Raw genomic sequence first — 18634 nt, forward strand, 5'->3', positions numbered from 1 at the left:
TCGGTCCGTAAAAAAGCTAAAACTCTGTACAGATTACAAAATTCAGCAGCCGTCATGAGCGAGAAAAGCAGAAAGTCGCCTTGCCCTTCACGCCACAACCGAGAGCAAACAGTGAACCGTTTTCTGCACTAGGCGCGGTGCCCTTCGAACAGTTTTCCTTCTATTTACGTTTGACGTCACGGTGTAGCGCAGCAAAGGAGGCGATTGTGTTTGCCCCGTTTTGACGTCGTACTTTTGTCGCTCGCGCGCACGGTCGGAAGAAAAAGTGGATCGCAGCAAATATCGGTTGCATATCGTTACGCACGGTGCGCTTTGTAGATGCTCGCGGTCGTTCCGGTGCCCGGAATGCTGAAAGTCCTTTAGAAAGCACACCCGTTTCGGCTGGGGCAGGCAACGAGCGCTCCCGGGCGGATGTTCGCGCCGGGCTGCGACGAAGAGGAAGAAGTGTGCGGTTGAAAATTCGCGACTAGTTCTCGTTCTCGCGCTGGTGCTGGTGGAAAGTGTAAGTCGTGCGGAAGGGGAGAGTGGCGGTGAGGTATCAAAATCATACGCAATAGGAAAAGGCAGGAGCAGGAAAACGCACACGGGAAGAAACAGTCCCGTCGGGGAGGGAAGTTTTCTTCGCCTCCGAAGGCCCTGGCTGTCACTTTCGACGACGAGGGCCGTGAAGCGCACGCAATACCAGCCTGTCCGCGGATATCGTGCATCGTCAGCATTTCCTGCTGCGGGGTGATCCGCTGCGATCGTTGCTTTTCGTGGGGCAAGTTTTCCTCGTTGCTTCGGGTGTGAGAAAAGCAACAAAGTGTTGTGGCGCAGTGAGCTGGGTGATGTGAAAAGTAAAAAAAAAGCCCATCGAGCTGTCAAATATTGATCCCCACTGTCAGCGCGAAGGAGAAGAGAAAAAGAAGAAAAAATTGCTTGTTGTGTGTTTACCTGCGTGTTGTGATTGTTCCGCGATCCGTGTTCCGCGTGTGTGCTGGAAAGTGAAGATCACCCTCGTTAAGGTTACGCGAGTCCATCTCCGGCTCTAGCGAAAAGTGCAGGGCGGGTATTTAGTTGGTGCGCGAGTTTTCCCTACCGTGGAAAGTATGCTGCCCTTCACACCGCCGATCGTGAAGCGGCTGCTCGGCTGGCGGAAGGTACCGTCGGACGACTCCGTCGAGGGGAAATGGAGCGAGAAGGCGGTCAAGAGCCTGGCGAAGAAGATGAAGAAGTCGAGCGCCCTCGACGAGCTCGAGCGGGCCCTCACGGTGCAGAGCTGCCACACGAAATGCATACCGATACCCAGGTAAGGAGCGGAGGGAACGTTGTTGAAAAGCGGTGGGTGGTCGAGGATCGCCCAAGTCTCGATGGGACGATGTTTGGGCAATGCCAGGGATCCTAGCTGCGTAAGCGCACAATATACACTCTCTCTCCCTATATCTCGCGGCCTACTACTCCCTTGTGATTAAAGATCAAGGGCAAACGTATCGGTCTTCGTCAGACGAAATATTAGGGAAAAAACGTGTTAGTGACCGGTTGCTGGGGTTTTTTTGCTCCCAAATCACGTCGCATTTGAAATGCACCCTCTGTGGGGTGGACGGTTGATCACATGATTAGGAATTGCAAGAAAATAGGGCTCTTGTCGAGAGGTTCTCCAGTGCACACATACATTTGAGGAGCGATATTTTTCTATATTTAATCTACAAGCTTTTAACCCATCACTATATCCTGCATCCACCACTATATCCTGCAAACAAAAAGGATCCCATTCTTCATTTCGATATTATCAATAATAACTGTTCAATTTGACGCAACCGACCAATCCAGAAGGGGTGAACACACGATGCCACAATGTGCACCACCGCACGTGAGTGTTTGCTTAAACAGCGGGCCTTCCACTTGTGTGACGTCATTGAGGCGGTCTGAAAAGGTGAAGATCAGAATAGTGTTGCAAATATTTACCCATTCGAGGACTGGCTTCCGTGACCGGTCGTGTACAAGGGTGCCCTTGTATCATCTGCCCCGTGCCCTGAGTGCGATAACGCTTTCGTGGAATAGTATTTTTTTTAAAACAGGTCGAGCTGTTCGAATGGGAGTATCAAGCATTCCCACGGTTTGAAAAGTATGAGCTATTTTCTGCATCAAATACCGATAATGTCACCAAATCTTTCATTATTTGTTGTGCACTATAAAATAGAAATAAATTTCCAAAAATTATGTGATATTTTTGTAGAGTTCCTTCACCTAAAACAATGGCAACTGGGCGTCTCCATTGGAATTCATTTCCCCTGTAGATATGTTACACTCTTCGGGAGAAAACCCTTTGCTCCTGTACAACCTTTTAGCGGGTTTTACTGCTACCTAGTTCCGCCCAGTCGCTGGAACGGTCTTTATCGGTGACGTCACCAGCCGTCTATGCTGCGTACGGGGTTAGTCTGGGCGGAAAACATAAAATCGATCGTCACCGTCTGGCGCGAACATTTTTCTCTTTCCTCGGTGATTCTTATTGTATTAGTCGGGTCTTTACATGCCACCATCCATTTCTTACATGCCATGTGGGACGCTGTGGGGAGTTTTTGGCTAAAATTCATTTTCGTACATTTTCCTGGACCTGCTCGGTTTAGCGCGACGAGCTCTTTCATTTCCGTCCGTCAGCCGCGAGGACAAGGTCAACAACATTTCCCTTGAATTGTGTGTGTGTGTGTGTTTTCCCGATGGTTGTCTGTCGCCCAACCACCCTGTCCCGGCCTGTCCTCTTCTCTTGGAGTGTGCCTTTGTGCAGAATGAATCGTAGACCGGCCGGTAGGGGCGACAAAAAATAAGGATCACCGCTGAGAGAACCAACACGCAACGGTCACGGAAATGTGCGCGCGCATCGTCACTTCTAACGCTTTCCACCGGTGGCATGAACTCGCACCGGAAAAACACCGGAGAACTTCTGGAATTAGAAGCAAAATCACGTCGCTCGTTTGGTTCGAAATGAACATCGCACTCTCGCGCTCGTGAGACCAGTCCAGTCTGGTTTCGTTCATAATGTTCCGGAATGGCAGTCGAAGGAAGAAGGCGACAGTAGGCGAGAGTTGTTAGCCCTTTTTTTGCTGGCTTCTTTGGCACTTTCCATGTTCCCCAACAAACTACGCTGGGGCGCTTCTACACAAGCCAGACAGTGAAAGTTTTGCGTACGCGCGCGACCCGACATAGTAACCCGTTGCTGGCGCTCCGACCGAACCGAGGGACTTTGCGCGGTTTCTGTTTCACTTCCTGGCTGGTGGTGAAGGTTGTCCAATTTTCTTCCGAACAGCGTGTGTGTGCTGATTTAGGTTCTAGAATTAAGCAAACACTGCGTTAGATTTTGCCGGGTTTTAGTGTAAGATTTGTGGGGTTTTTCATCCGGAAAAGTGCGCATGGAAATGTGCTAGCATAAAGCAACGGTTGCTACCGGGTTGCTAGGTGCTGACAACGGCTGAATAGGCGAATTTTCCTCAAGTGACCCTTGGCGTGTTTTCCACGACGCGTGCTAAAGTTTCGAGCGTCGCCGGTTGGACGAGTTGTCGTTCTTTCGACGAACACAGTTCAGTTACCTTTGCTTCTTCCTTTTTCTCCCTTCAAGTGGAAAGCGACACAGGATAGCTCTCTCCCGGAAGCGCCATAATATGTCCTCGCCGTCCTCCGACACAAGCTAGACACAATCTCCTCATCCCTAGTCGACGTGTTGTGGCTGCGTCATTGCGCGTGTGTATGTAAAAGAGCCCGGTGGTGGGTGTGTTAGGAGGTCGAGGAAGAAGGGTTCTGTTTGTGGAGTCCGCGATGCAAAAGCGCGCGTTGGTGAGAGAGAAAAAAATAATAAAAAAAAGATATATGCACCCCCAGACCCAGACGCATCGCGACCCCCAGACGAGGGAGACACCGCGATCGGTCTCAAAATTAGCATAGAAATCGGTTTTTGGTCCCTGCTTATTTTTCGTCCGCGCTCCCCTCTTGCCTTGCTTCTCTGCTTCCCTGTTGCCTGGCCGTCATCATACCGTCATCATCATTAAACCCCCCTCGTTCGTTGATGTGTCATGCGTGTTGTTTTCGGCCTCAGTCTCGGTCTCCAGCTCGTTCGGTTCATTTTCAATGCAAGTTCCGTCTCCTTTTTCCGTTTCATTTCGTCCTTTGCTATCTGGCCCTTTCTCTATTATCGTTCTCTTCTTATCTCTCACACGCTTTACCATTCACTCGCTTCCTTCTCTCGGTGGGGTGTAGTGTTCTTGTTCTTCGGAGTTCGCTTTCGTTGCTCCCGGTCCGTTGCAGAACTTACGCCACGGAATAGGGCGCGACGGCATACCGGGAGATATTATGCGCCTTCCACTGTCATCATCATCATCATCATCGTAATCACGCCCGATGGCGGAATTGCATGATTTTTATACGCACAACAAACCATTCATCCGCTGGAGCGGACTCATCAAATGCTCTTCGTCACCATGGTGACCGACGGAGAAGAGGTTCTGTTTTGCGTATTTGTAGTGTGAATTTTCGAACGAGGTCTTTAGTTTAATTTAGGAAAACTTTTGTACGTACATTTTTTCGCAAATTCCTGGTTTGAGTTGTGGAAATTCCTCAAAATGCAGTTGTGTTTAGTTTGTTTAGATTTTTATCGTATTTTACAGACTTTGAGCATTGCAAAAGTTGCATAAATGTATGCTTATGCACTGCGTCATAACTTCACGCGGCACTGTAATGTTCTGCCTGTGCGTTGAAGGCGTTTGTTTGAGTGTTAGTTTGAAACGAACGAATCGGGCGGGGGATAAACAAAAATTTGGCAAGCCCATTTTGCTGAGTTCAAGGTTTTTTTGTTTTAATTTTCAGTGGGTTCCGCGTAGAGAAACTGAGAGAGAGAGAGAGAGAGAGAGAGAGAGCGTGCACTTTTATGTGTACGCTGAGACGCGCTAAATTTCATGTCAGCCCGCCTGCTATGCTTCTCAACATTACCACCACAAGCGCGTCAGCATAACAAAAAAAAAAAGCACCACACACTGCGAAGTGGCGCCTTTTGTTTTCGACCGACCGGCTCGTGCTTTGGCCATGGCCGAATAGTTGAACTTCATTTTCATTTCCCGGTCAATATGTTCTCTCTCTTTCTCTTTTTCCATCCTTTTGTACCTCTCTCGAACCGTCGCGTGTGGTTTATTGGTGAATGTGGTCAAATATGCAGACATCATGTTTTTTCCTTATTAATACAATTCGCCGGTTTTTTCTTGTTGTTGTTGCTTATCTTTTCCCCCGGTTGTTGTTGGTGCAGTGGCTAACTTCCTTCTTGGGTTGCAGGTGCGAGATGCAGCTGATAAAAGCGCCCCATGTAATGCCTGCCTAATTATACCGGTTTTGGGGTGGTGCCTGATATCGTCGTTATCGACGTTCATGGTCGCGTCTTTTTTCGTTGCTTCTCGTGATTCTCAGGTTCGCTCCGTGCTCCTTGTTTGGCGCACGTGGCTTAATTAATAAAATGCGCACGTTTTCATAAATTTGCTTCCACCGCGCCTCGCTGAAACACCACATCTTCATTCGCTTACATTGTCGTCAGGAATTTGGAGGTGGTTTCTTTTTCGTTGCTTTCGCACAAAAGGACTTTCGATCGGCATTTTGTACTGTCCTTCAGGGCTTCTGTTTCCTGGCGTTTGAGCAACGCAGCCTTCCTTTGGACTAAAAGTGTCATCCTTTTAGACGACATGGCTTTTAATGGCATGAGAAATATATGTTCATTCGTTAACTACAATATACAAAAATACGTCAGAAAACAAATGGATTCTGTTGGCCCCGTTTCACTAGCTTCCACCAGGAGCGATGGGCCTCATCTTGCGAACGAAACCAAACAGAAGGGCGTCCATAAAACCATTCGCAGAATGGAACAACATTTAAATCGCACAAAACGTGTAGAAAGCAAGGCAACAGCAGCATCGCGCGCCCCTTGATGGTGATGAGAGAACGAACGTTTGAAGTTCGAAGGGTAGCTTCTGCAGCATGTATATTATGCTCCACTTATTTCCCGTGCTTTCGCTGCCCCGTTTATTATGCTCCACCTTTCGTGGCATCTTTCCGACGCTTGTTCCTTCATCGCGTTGAGTGTTGTTGATGTTTTTAGTTTTGTTTGATCGCGCTCTGCCTCCACAGCAACAAAAATGATCCAGTTTCTACAGGCGTGTGGAAAATGATTGATCTATATTAGAGAACGTCCTGTTGAGCGTTTGTCTACCATCGTCAATTTATGTATTTATCCTGCACGATTATCTTACCACAAAAAGAGAATTAAAACTTCACGATGGGCTACTCTGTTCTTGTTCGCGAGGAAAACGTGCGTTTGCGTTCTGCTCGCCGACTGATCGCCAACTCTCGCAATCTAGATGCCATCGGACCGTCGGTCGCGCAATCATCAGCCATCATCGTCATCATCATCATCATCATTCAATTCATCGCCCGCGGTGTCTAGACACGGTGCTCTGCTACTCTCCTCCCCTATCCTCGGGACCTCTTTCATCCCTTTGGCAAGTCGGTACGTCCGGTGGCATGCCTGCTCTCACGGTTCCGTCGCAAGAGAGGGCGCATTTTGGAGGGTGATCTGTGTGTGTGTGAGTGTTTAAGGACGCAAAACTACACAGCCTTTCCATCGTTTGCTCTCTCGCGAGTATCCCAGCAACGGGCAAACGCGATGATGACGAGATGCGCCCACGGTCCAAAGCGGTTGGGTTGTGTGTTTAGGCGGCATACGAGACAGGCCTCAGGAGAGGAGCACTGGGGGGAGGAAAGATAGAGAGAGAGAAAAAAAGAGAGAGAGAACGTGGGGGTTAGTCGGTGTACGCGCAAACACACCGGGAACAGTGGGCCTGGGCGTGCAGTTTCGCGTTGGATGTTCGCACGAATAGAAGGCAAAATCGAGAGTTGTGCTGTTGGCGTGCGTTTTCCTGGCTGCATCATTTTTGCAAACCTCCCAGCGTGTGCGAGCGAGACGAGAGAGCGGCAGTGTACGTGAGAGCGAAAGGAAAAACCAACCCCTTTTGAGTGGAAAAAGGGGGTGAGCTGGGGGAAGAAGTCTACCGTGTCCGTCTCGCCTGCGGTTCTCCAGCTCCCAGTGAGGTGGAACACATTCACACACACACACACGCACACACTCAGCTACATTTGATTGCATCCTCCTGGCACCCATTGCACCCGCTTGTCCCCCCTCCCCTTCGCCGCTTGGAGGACGCTTTTTATGGCTGCCAGTGGTGGTGCATTTTTTTTTTTGGTTTTTCGGTCGTTCATTTTTCGGTGCAAATTCTAACCCCGTGTCGTCGTAAGCCCTCTGCGAGGGCTACATCTCGCTCCCTCGACCAGCCAGACATAGCGCGATGAGCGAGAGAGGTTGCTGGCGGTGGTGCACCGGCTACGCGCGTTGGTGTTGGCGGCTGGTGTTTGGTTAGGACGAGCCGCGTGCAAGTGCGTTTGTGTGTTTGTGGCGCCGAATTGTGTAACATACATAATGGAGGGGGAAACGGCACTCGCAAGGATGCAAGGACGCGGTGGAAAACAAACATCGGAAAATGGTGAAAACATGCGTGATGGGGGAGTGCTAGAATGTGTGTATTTGTGTTTGTTGGCGTGTTGTGTCATTTGCAAACAAACGCAAGATGATGCCATCCTCAGTAGGCGGAGAAACGCACGATGGTGACATTTCGCGGCACTAATAAATACATTACACCCGGTAGCGACGTGTAAATATCGATAAACCGATAGAGATTAAATAGGCGAGTCGGACTCGACCTGTGATGGGGTTTTAATTACGCTTCGGAGGGGGTTCAGTATTTTTTGCAATCCGGCTATTGTGAAAGGATTGTGCTGCCATATCAATTTTGAACCGGGCTATATCCGGTAACCCTGGTTGATTCGCTATCAAACGATAAAAGAAACGAACGTGACACACCCGTGGAAAATGTGAAACATGTCCATTATCATCGTCTAGTGTTTGTTTTGTTGACGAATAGGGTGCGATTCGCAGAAGGAACTTGAGACTCTTCTCCTCATTGAGAAAAAAATGTTGGTCTAAAGACTAACCTAACATAAAACGGATCCACATCGCGGTTGGTCCGAGGATCACTCACCTCATCATGATGGATTTCATAATTGCAGCGTCGCTGGTGCATTAAAATCGACGTCGATTAAAATGCACTCCGATGCGTTACATCGAAACCGAATCAACCGTGTCGCTGGGCTGGGAATTTGCTTTTTTGTGCGTTTTCTTCTTCGCCTCATTGCTTCCTGAAAGTCCACCCAAAACATGCGTGCGAACGTGTGCTACACGTGGGTTGTTTCGAATGATAAATGCTCGAGGGAGAGAGAGAGACCACAGAAGAAGCAGACAAAAACAACACGCTGGCAAATTCCACGCCTTAGTGGAGTTGGAACTGTGCGTGCATCCGTGCAAGATCGTTGTAGTAGGGCACGGAAATGCATTCGTTTGCCAGTGGCCACAATTGCAACAATTGACGCGATCAGCTCCCCTTGATCCTGCTGGGCAGCCCTGCAATTCCATAAATCGATGAACCGCGACACCTCGACTTGTCTTTGCCACTTGCTGCTGTTGCTGCTGCTGCGTGGGTTTTGGCAGTACATTACGATGAAACCCGCTTCGTTGAAGCCCTAACCAGTCTTGGCGCCTAAGACGTGGGCTTCAACGCCATTCTGCTGACTGGGGGCTCTCCGGCATTGGCACATCTCATTAGCGAATCGGGGACGGTTGGTCGAGAAAGTGGGGTTTTTCCGTCCTCGGTGGGTGCGTGGAGGAGGTGGAGCGCTCGCTCGAGACAAGATAAATTGGACGTCCCGTCCCGTGTCCGTCCGCATGGGCGTTCTTCTTCCGGACGTTCGCCACTTTCTGTGGACGCAATTACATCAGCGAGCGCTCCTATGATGCATTTTTGCCAGTGTTGTGGAAGTGATCGCATGTGTGTGTGTGCATGGAATGAGTCACACGCGCGAGCGGGGGCGTAAGTGGGCAGAGAAAGTGGAAATATTTGTACGGTATACGAAATTAAGCTTATTTTGGTGTGTGGCCGAGTGAGAGGGGTCGAAAAATTATAATAAGCCATTTTCTCGTTCGTGAATCTTCGATCGGCTGTATATCGCATCCTAAACGAGGCCCGAGAGGATATTAGGGCGTTTGAATATGTCACTGAAACGTCCTTTGATAATATAATTACCTATTATTTGTTGCGGAAATATCAACACCTTCAACCATGTGGCGTTTGTTTTGCGACTTTGTATAAACAAATCATGCAACGAATGAATTAATCTTTACTCCTCCAGAAAAGGGGTGCACTTTTTCGCTGCCGTTCTGCGATGTCCCTGTGTTTTTGAATGGGTTTTGTTTGTCATGTCCTCCATACTTTTGTGTGGAGGTCGTTGAGCCTCCACCCATATGCTCACCCCCTCTCACCTCCTCAAAAGTGCACAATTGATGACTTAATCGTGTCATTTGTTGTACGGTTGTTTTACGGCCTTCAATTAGCTTATCTGTCGTTACGCCGATGGCTACGGTTGACGCTCAGTTGATTGACGGACCGTTTTGGACTGGCCTGGAGTTACGTTTTACGTTCATCTGCTGTCTATCTTACCCCTTTTGTGATTTATGGTGTCTGCAGCGCAAAATAAAACTCCTCGTAATTGGCGATGGGGATCGGGTGATATAATTAAAACACACTGGTAAAACGCGAAACGTTTTTGATGTTAAAATTTAATTGTGGACATTATTTGGTTCCCCTTTGGTCTAATGTTGTTGGCTTGTCCATATTTGTTCTTTGCAGAAATGTGTCCGCGAATGGAGAAAATGGAGTTGCGCTAAAGAAAGGCATACCTCACGTCATATACTGTCGATTGTGGCGTTGGCCTGATTTACGGGTAAGTTAGAACTCGTCCAAAAAATGCCAAAAGAACGGTCTCCTAATTATGCTGAATTGCTCTTTGCAGAGTCAGACGGAACTAAAAGCACTAGACGTATGCGAGTACGCATATCATCTGAAAAAGGACGAGGTGTGCATCAATCCATATCACTACGCCCGCATTGAATCGCACTCGCAACATTCGCACCATCAACAGCAACAGCAACAACAGCAGCAGCAACAGCAACAACAGGCACAGCAGCAGCAGCAGCAGCCGCTGACGATCCTGGTGCCGAAGAACCTATCGAACCCTCAGGGAGAAAACTCCGTTACCTACACCTTGGACGATCTTAGTAATACCGTACCAGTCAACATACAGTACAACGCATTAAAGTACGTTCTCGATGCCGGAAAGGATAGGCTTTTTCGTGTCTATGGATGAAGAGCTATTACTAACGCATCCTTTTCTTGTCTTGTACCATCCAGTGATAACTATGTAACCAGCCCGCAACCGTCGCAAGTATCCACGCAGCAGCTCCACCAGCAGCTGCAGCAGCAACAGCAGCATCAACAGCAACTTCAGCAACAGCAGCAGCTCTCCTCACCGTGCTACATGGAGGCGACACTTGGCCAACAGATCCCGACCAACACGACGATTATGGACTCGGTCAGTGTCGGTGTGGGTAACATACCGAACACCGAGACGCCACCACCCGGCTACATGTCTGAAGACGGCGATCCGCTCGATCAGAATGACAATATGAGTGAGTCATTGTTGGTATCTGCGTTCATTTTCGATTTATGTTTCTCCTCGGCGGTGTATCCTGCGGAAAGATCTTCATCAAACCGCATCAAACCGAACAAACTGGATATGGCAGCGTACTTTGCGTGGGAAGCAGCTGCACGGAAGTGTGATCCTTTCGTTGATGTTATCATTTGATCCCTTTTGATTTGTGTCCTTCCTTTCGTCCCCCATTGTCGCGCTTGCACCAAATGACACGATTAATTTTTATTTGTCTGGTTCCTTCCTCGCGCTAGCCGATATGTCCCGCATGTCACCGGCCGAAATGGACGCTCAGCCCGTGATGTACCACGAGCCGGCGTTCTGGTGCTCTATCAGCTATTACGAGCTGAACCTGCGCGTCGGCGAAACGTTCCACGCCTCCCAGCCATCGATCACCGTCGACGGGTTCACAGACCCATCCAACTCGGAACGGTAAGGTTCAGTCATTTCCTCTTGAAAAGGGCTAGCTTACTAATCGGAATCGTACATTGCAGCTTTTGTCTGGGATTGCTATCGAACGTGAACCGGAACGAGGTGGTCGAACAGACGCGCCGCCACATCGGTAAGGGCGTCCGGTTGTACTACATCGGTGGTGAGGTGTTTGCGGAGTGTTTGAGCGATTCCAGCATCTTCGTACAGAGCCCCAACTGCAATCAGAGATACGGATGGCATCCGGCGACGGTGTGCAAAATACCACCAGGTTCGCATCGCGATATCTCACGACCGGCAAGGACAGCAGTTTGATGCGTTCGCTTTTGTTCCTTTTCCGCAGGATGCAATCTGAAGATCTTCAACAATCAGGAATTTGCCACCCTACTATCGCAGTCCGTTGCGAATGGGTTCGAGGCGGTCTACCAGCTAACCCGCATGTGCACGATCCGGATGTCGTTCGTGAAGGGCTGGGGAGCCGAGTATCGGTAAGTTGTCGTCGTCACGTGGCCCCATCAGGAGTGGGATTTGGTTGTTTGATTATGTTTTGCTTCTTTTTTTCTAGCCGACAAACCGTTACCTCAACGCCGTGCTGGATAGAGCTGCATTTAAACGGTCCTTTGCAGTGGTTGGATCGCGTCCTCACCCAGATGGGCTCACCCCGATTGCCATGTAGTTCGATGTCGTAAGGCTGCGAACCTGTTCCCCGTGCTCTTTTGCATCCCCGTTCGCGTTGTGATGCTACCGAGACGTTAGGGCACAGTACTACCCCTATTCTACCTCCGCCGGACGACGTTTTGCTTCACCTTCCGGCCTCCATCGTTTCAAGCACCTTGATCACGCTTTTCTTGCGTGTGTTTGCGTTTAAGTTTATTCGGACAAACATAAGTTCTGCTCTGCGCTGTTGTGCTAATTGGGTAGAAAATTCCCGTGAGCAAATGTTACATTCGTTTGCTTTATTCGGAGCAATGTTGCACGGGCTTTCTTTTATATTTCAAAATAATTTTACAACACCACAAGAGTCCCTGCTGATTGCAGAACGCGCAGAGAAATGATTTATCTTCTACGCCTTTAACGACATGTACGTTTTTCGCTAAATTTTGTATTGAGTGTTTGCTTTTCTTTTCGGTGTACTAATGCGCAGTGTGTTATAACCCATCGGTGATATCCGCCGTGAGGCACGGACGTGTTTTAAGTTAACGATTTTGTTCCTTACCATGAGCGTTACAAAATGTAGCAGAGCATATAAAGCAGAGGAAACCGCTTGCGGCATGATATGCGTGGCGTTTCATGGAGTTCCCCAAAAAACAAACCCCGCGTGAACGTCGACAGTGGCAGTTAGAATGCTGCATTAACCAAAACGATTACGATAACGATAGATGATGATGCTTAAAAATTAAGTTTGTTTTTTTTTACGTTACATTACATTATACTTATGATTTTACTAGACTTTCGTTCCCCCCTCATTCGCTTTGGGTGTGTACGGAGCAGTTGCACCGCTCGTACGCCTTGTGAAACCCAATAGAAGAGGCAGTTTGAGAAACCTGCGAAATGAGAAGTAATCGCGGCACGATTGATGAAGGGCGACCAAGATCTAATGGAAGTGAACCAAACCCTACCCGGCATGGGAGGGAATAACGATGTACGGGCGGATAGTTGTTGTGTAAAGAAGATGGGTAGCGTGTACTGAGCACGTGTGTCATAGACGAAGGGTGTGCAACTTCTTTGTATACGTTGGGAGCCGTAACGGAACAGAAAATGCCCTCGGTATCCTTGGTCCACCTTCCTGGTGGTGATTAGGTTATTAATCAGGCGAGAATGTGCTCCTGAGATATGTTCCTTATGCACGTGTGAATGCTAACACGTGAGAAATGCTTAAGGCATACGAGAACGAGCCGATCGTGTTGGGAAACGTCTAGAACGAGCAATGTACAGCAGAAGACAGATATATTTTTGACATTGTGTAATAGAAATGCGAAATTTAAGCGGGACACGTATCGCTCCGTTTGAAGGTAAAACAAAACAAAATAAAAAATTAAAGGGATTTCATCTCAAAGAGAAAACTCTTGCAAACAATTCGGCACTGAAGTGTGGATAGATAAAACAAAACAACTGAAAAAGAATACTGTGGATTGAGTCGCAGGATGCCATGGTTAAGCATATTGTGTCGTTAGGAAGGGAGCCTGCTACACGATGCGTAGAGGTCAAAGAAGAAGAGACAGATTCGATTTGATAAGGCAGCAGCCCTCCCCCGTTTGGTATGATTTCTTCTGTTAGATATGTTCTTCTTTTCTTAGTTCAGCATAGCTCAGCTAGGTTTAGTAGCTTACTTACATAAAACGCGAAGCGAAGGAAATCAAGTTCCATCGTTCGAGAACAGAGCAAGTGGACAGTAGCTTGGCAGAGACGCAATTCAAGATGGATAGATTGCGAATTGAGTGATAGATTGAGGATACGCCCGGGCGGGCTTACGCGTTTAGGTTTTTTAAGGCGTGTGTGTGAGACAAATAGACTTTTGAAAGGCGATTTGGACTGGAGAAATAAGCAAAACTAACTAATGGTTTGGTAACGCGAACGGTTGGCCTGCACGAATCCCAGCAAGAACAACAAACGAAAATGATGAAGAGACGATGTTTCCTGTTTTAACTCTGTTTGTTTTCATATCCCTGAACCGTTTGTGGATGTTTCGTGAATCGATAGGACAGGCCCGTGTATCGTTAAACAGAAGAATTACGAAACCAACCAAATCAACATTAGTAGCGGTTTGTTAGGTTGCGCTTGTGAAACACAATAAAATCTGACAACAAAATACATCCCAGGAAAAAGGATCGGTATGCGAACATGTGCGCGTTGAAAGGATACATCCGAAGATTTCCGTTGAGGCTCAACGAGGTGATAAAAAAAACACGCATGTAATTCAATGATGGTAACATTTTATTTCCTTTCTACCTAGTTCCGTAATGCACCCAAATGTGGATTCTTCGTTTACTTAACAGATAACATCACTGCAGACTCCTGGAGCACCAGGCTTCTCGGTAAAGTGGTAAGGCAGCCGCATAAAGAATCGGTCAGGTCAGCATCGAATGCGTATCGTAAACGCTGCGAAACCTTCGAAACAGCACGTTGCGAGATCGTTGTGCGTTCTGTAAGTAGCGTAAAGTCTGTACGTTCATTTTGGCGTCCTCCCGAGTGGAGTTCCCTTGGGTTAGATAAAACCTTAACACACATTATTCTCTATTTTCTAGTATTGCCTTGCAGCTTTAAGCGCATCCTTGCAGGCAGCGACTTCCTGTCCGGCTCTGAGAGTGTTTTTGAGGAGTCAACGAGCGAGCTGCATTGATGGTTTGTAAAAATTCTTCCAAAAAAAGCCGTTAGATATTGCAGAAAACTGCCTTTACGTATACGAACTATCACTCTTGTTAGCGTTTTCATCCTATAACTCACATTACGGCACGGTTTGGTGTGTAATGGCGCTAAAATATGGATTAAAATTAACCGCAATTTGCAAACGGCATGCGAAAAAAATGGCTAATGCTAAAAAACTACGGGAGAGAAGCCGTTGACGCGTGTTTCTGATTTGTGTTCCTGAAGGAGTGGCGTGGAAGTGTGTGGGTGGATGGCAGGAGGACATTGGGTCGTGTTGCAAGGACTAGACGAAACCGACGATGACGAAGGGTAGCGCAGTATCGTGTCTAGTCCTAAAATGTGAAATAAAACTGAAACGTTAGTTTCGTGTGGCACGTACGTAATGCACAATTGGCTGTAGATTGATGGATTAGATTATTAATTTTAACATGATAAAAAAGCTCATAAACAACCAACTAACGCGCTTCTGTACTTCGTACCTCTCGCTTCAGGGCCTGGCGGGATTCGTGTTCAGCCTTTGCCAGAGCCACCCGCACCCAGTGCGGCGTGTCCGGGATGGCTTTGTAGATGAACCAGGTCAACCCGAGTAGCACGTGCTCGATGACTAGGAAGGTGAGCGTGTACGATTCTCGGCTCAACCCGGCACCAAGTTCCCTGCGAACGATTGAACGGTACAGTGAATGTTTCCGGAAGCAAACAAAAGTGCTGATAATCTGACTCACCTCATGTGCGGCGAGAGATAGAGAATGCCGCAGTTAGTCAGTATAGAAATGACGGCCAACGTTTCAAACGCCAGCTGCCAGGCACCGATATTTTTCGTGCGACGGGCGAACGGTCGCTTGAAGAAACTGCACAACTTGTACGCGTCAAGCCGTATCTCGATCACGTTGTTCAAGATGGCCCAGAATGCCGTCAACGGGGCGACGGAAGAGAACAGCACCACGTAACCAAACTGAATGTACAGCTCAAGATAGTCATCGTACGTGTTGTACTCATCCAGAATTGCTTCTTTTCGGTTCTGCACAACACGTGGGTCGTCCTCATCGAGCGAGTGCAGACCCATCTCGTCGTACGTTTCGTGTGCTTCCTTTAGCTTCTCGTACTGAAACACACCCAAGCGCAAACAGGATTAGTTTCGCCAAGAATTCACGTAACACTGCACATCAACTTACATTCGATTTCACGAACAACCGCACGATTTTGAGACCAACCTTCTTCTTGAGGTACGGGAAGAAGTTCTCGATCACGTTCTGCAGAAACTGCAGCACGATCAGCTGCATCATGAGCTGCGTTCTCAGCATCTTCATGTCCTGCAGTATGAACGCAATGTAAAAAAGGCACAGGAAGTTGTTGACGAACTCGAGCACGATCAGTTTGTTAACGCGGTGCCGCTCGTACTGGCTCTGCGTGCGATGGTTTTCCTTATCCGTCAGGAACGTCGCCAACCAATCGTACGCCAGCGTCGACACGGCAATGTAGATGGCGTTTACCACCGACGGGAGATAGAGAATGTACGCGTCCGGTCCGAACATCTCAGCCAAGTACGCCTCCACGTAGAACTGAAAGATCGTCACAAACCCAGCGATAGCCATGCACAGCAAGATGATCGGTGCCGTCACGCAGTACATCTGCACGTACGTCTTCCACTTCGGGTACTGCGGGGTCCACTTGCCGGTGATGGGATCGCGTGCCAGCTTACCGTAGTAACCGACCCGCGGCTCGTCGAGGTTCGTCATCGTGACCGTACCCCAGCGGTACGCGTGGGACGAACTCTTGCGTTTCCACAGCTCCAGGAACACCTTCATCCAGACGACGTAGAACACGCAAAAGAACGGCACCGTTTCCGTTTCCTCCGAGAGACCAAGCTGCAGGAACCCGAGTACGGTCGGGACGACTAACGCGTACGTGTAGAAGCCGAGAAACGAGAAGTACATTCCAACGCTCTCACCAAAGTAGTCCCGTATTTCGTCGATCGGTTGCACGCGGTTCGGTTTTACCCACCGGTGGCGCAGATCCTTCAGCTTGCGCTTGTCGTGCAGCGAGTACAGGTTGGTGATGAGTTCGCTGCTCTGTGCCGCCTGCACGATCGACTGCCCGTGGTAGAGGATGATCTTCGTGCCTGGTATCCGGTGTTCGTCCTCGTCCGCTTTGATAGATTCCAGTGCGTGCTTCACGATTATCTGCCGGTCAGCTGGCGTTAGGATGTCCTCCAGTGACATGGACTCATCGTAGATGAACTCGTCTAGACAGGCCACGTTGAAGTTGCGGATGATGCCGGTTTTGGTGCGCTTCATAAAACCCATGTCGTCGGCGATCTCGAGCAGCTTCATGTGCGTCGCCGAGATGTGGAAAATGATCTTCGAACCTTCCCTGCAAGAGATCCAACATCCATCAGACGCTAGTGAGTGGCTTTTGGCAGGCTGTGGTTTTAACCTACGTGCTGAGCGGTTCCTTGCGCACGATCAACTCCATTCCACCGTCCACACGCCGGCCGCGTATCTTGTCTACTATCCATTGGATCGCTTCGGTGGGTGAGTTCTCTCCAAACTCCAGCACCATGAGACTCTCCCCGAATGGATGTTCATTTGCGGACGGTTCCTTCTCCCGATGTGTAGCTTTCGATTGGCCGATGCGAACCGTGCCCTTCCGTTGGCGCAGTTCGTTTAGCTTATCCTGCTCCTCGATGTGGTCCATCTGCTCCAGCAGATTTATCTGCTTGTTCCGCTGCAACAGCGACGGTATCGTGGCCCGTCTCGGGAGTCCGATCTCTTCGGCAAGCTCCTCTCCGTCGTTTTCGGCAAAGTGCAAGCTAGGGATTAGGTTTTCTATACCGACAGCAAATAGAAAGAAATATGTTAGATACGATTTTTAAAAGTAAATTCAGGATAGGGGCTTGCTCAGGAAATAAAAATCGCCGTGCCAAAGTCGGGAACACTACGCTACTGTTCGGGTAATGTGCAATGTGCACCGGGCAGGGAAGGTGCATTCCGGTGACGCGAATTGTGGGGGTTTTCCATTCCATAGGAAAAAAAACTAAAGGACGTACTGAAACGTTCGGTTCCTTTGCGGAGAAAGGATGAATCACAGAGAGTATGGGGCCGCCTAAAAGCCATCGCTAGCTGTTGACTAACCGTGTGTTAACTACTACGAGTCGTTGTTGGTGGCATGTGACGAGTTGTGCTGACTAAGCACACTTTAATGGGCCGATTCGATGGCTAAACTTTTGATAAAAACTAAATAAATTTACTGACGAGAGATCGCACATGATCGTGTACGATCGTATGGGTAAGATCGAGAAGCTTCTGCTTCGGCTGCTCCCCTGAAGGGTGATTGATTTCTTACCCTTAATGTCTTCCATGGGTGGTGTGGAGAATGTGTGGCGGATTTCCTTCGTCAACCGGTTCGAAGTGTGTGCGTTTGCCGGCGTGTCAATTGATTCTACACACGCCTGTACCGGTGAGGGGGTTGATTACCTTCGCGCATTACAACAACCGCACCATTGGCACGAGTTTCAATGCCAAATTATTGCACCACGCGCGATCTGTCGATAAAATATAGAAATTTGATGAAAACACAACACCGGGTAGCACAAAACACACAAATGGCAGCATTGGCAGCTGAGAAATGATTAGTAATTTATTTTCTTTTCTCCACCTGTCTCTTGGGGATGGTCAGCACGATCTCTCGGATGGTTAAAAATAATATTTTCGATCTGCTGGCCCACGAACGCTGGGTGGCAATCGTGACGTATTGTATACACACAATGACGAAGAAAAGAACGAATTTTTCCACTAAGATACGATGATTTCTTTTCAAACTCTATTTGGTTAGCTTTCGATTATTTCTTTGATTTAGTGTACATGTTCGTAGCACTCTCTCATATCCGACACTAAAGTAAGAATACTTTTTTGCCATTATTTGTTTTTTTTTTGCATCCATATGAGGCAATTTATTTTCAATACCTTATTCCTCGCAGATGGATTATGTTCCGATAAGCGCAACAATTGCGTTATTGCACCGCCGCACCGCACTTCAAATGTTTTTTTTCGTTTGCCAAATCTTATCACAAAATGTGGAACAACTCGCGATAAAGTGTGGTCGAGCCGTGCGCGACTACTCAGCTGATTTGTGCAAACTTCTTGAGCGCATATCAAACAGATGCGTCTAGTAAGAGTAGTCG

At 48.3% G+C, this 18634-nt stretch overlaps 2 protein-coding genes across 2 annotated transcripts; one reads left to right on the forward strand and one right to left on the reverse strand.

The window, feature by feature from the left end:
• The first annotated feature begins 275 nt into the window (after positions 1-275).
• LOC128726136 (mothers against decapentaplegic homolog 3) lies at positions 276-13902 on the forward strand. The gene is made up of 8 exons (XM_053819926.1): positions 276-1288; positions 9801-9894; positions 9964-10268; positions 10362-10639; positions 10914-11091; positions 11154-11359; positions 11432-11576; positions 11654-13902. Exons 1-8 carry the CDS (start codon positions 1089-1091, stop codon positions 11775-11777), a joined length of 1530 nt encoding a protein of 509 aa, XP_053675901.1. The 5' UTR covers positions 276-1088; the 3' UTR covers positions 11778-13902.
• Positions 13903-14017: 115 nt separating this feature from the next.
• LOC128725716 (anoctamin-10) lies at positions 14018-17812 on the reverse strand. Its single transcript, XM_053819481.1, has 6 exons — positions 17797-17812; positions 16892-17279; positions 15627-16824; positions 15177-15556; positions 14934-15108; positions 14018-14231 (listed from the first exon to the last, which is right to left on the reverse strand). Exons 1-6 carry the CDS (start codon positions 17810-17812, stop codon positions 14157-14159), a joined length of 2232 nt encoding a protein of 743 aa, XP_053675456.1. The 3' UTR covers positions 14018-14156.
• Positions 17813-18634: the final 822 nt, after the last annotated feature.

This window comes from Anopheles nili, chromosome 3 (assembly GCF_943737925.1).
Source record: "Anopheles nili chromosome 3, idAnoNiliSN_F5_01, whole genome shotgun sequence".
Lineage (NCBI taxonomy): Eukaryota > Metazoa > Arthropoda > Insecta > Diptera > Culicidae > Anopheles > Anopheles nili.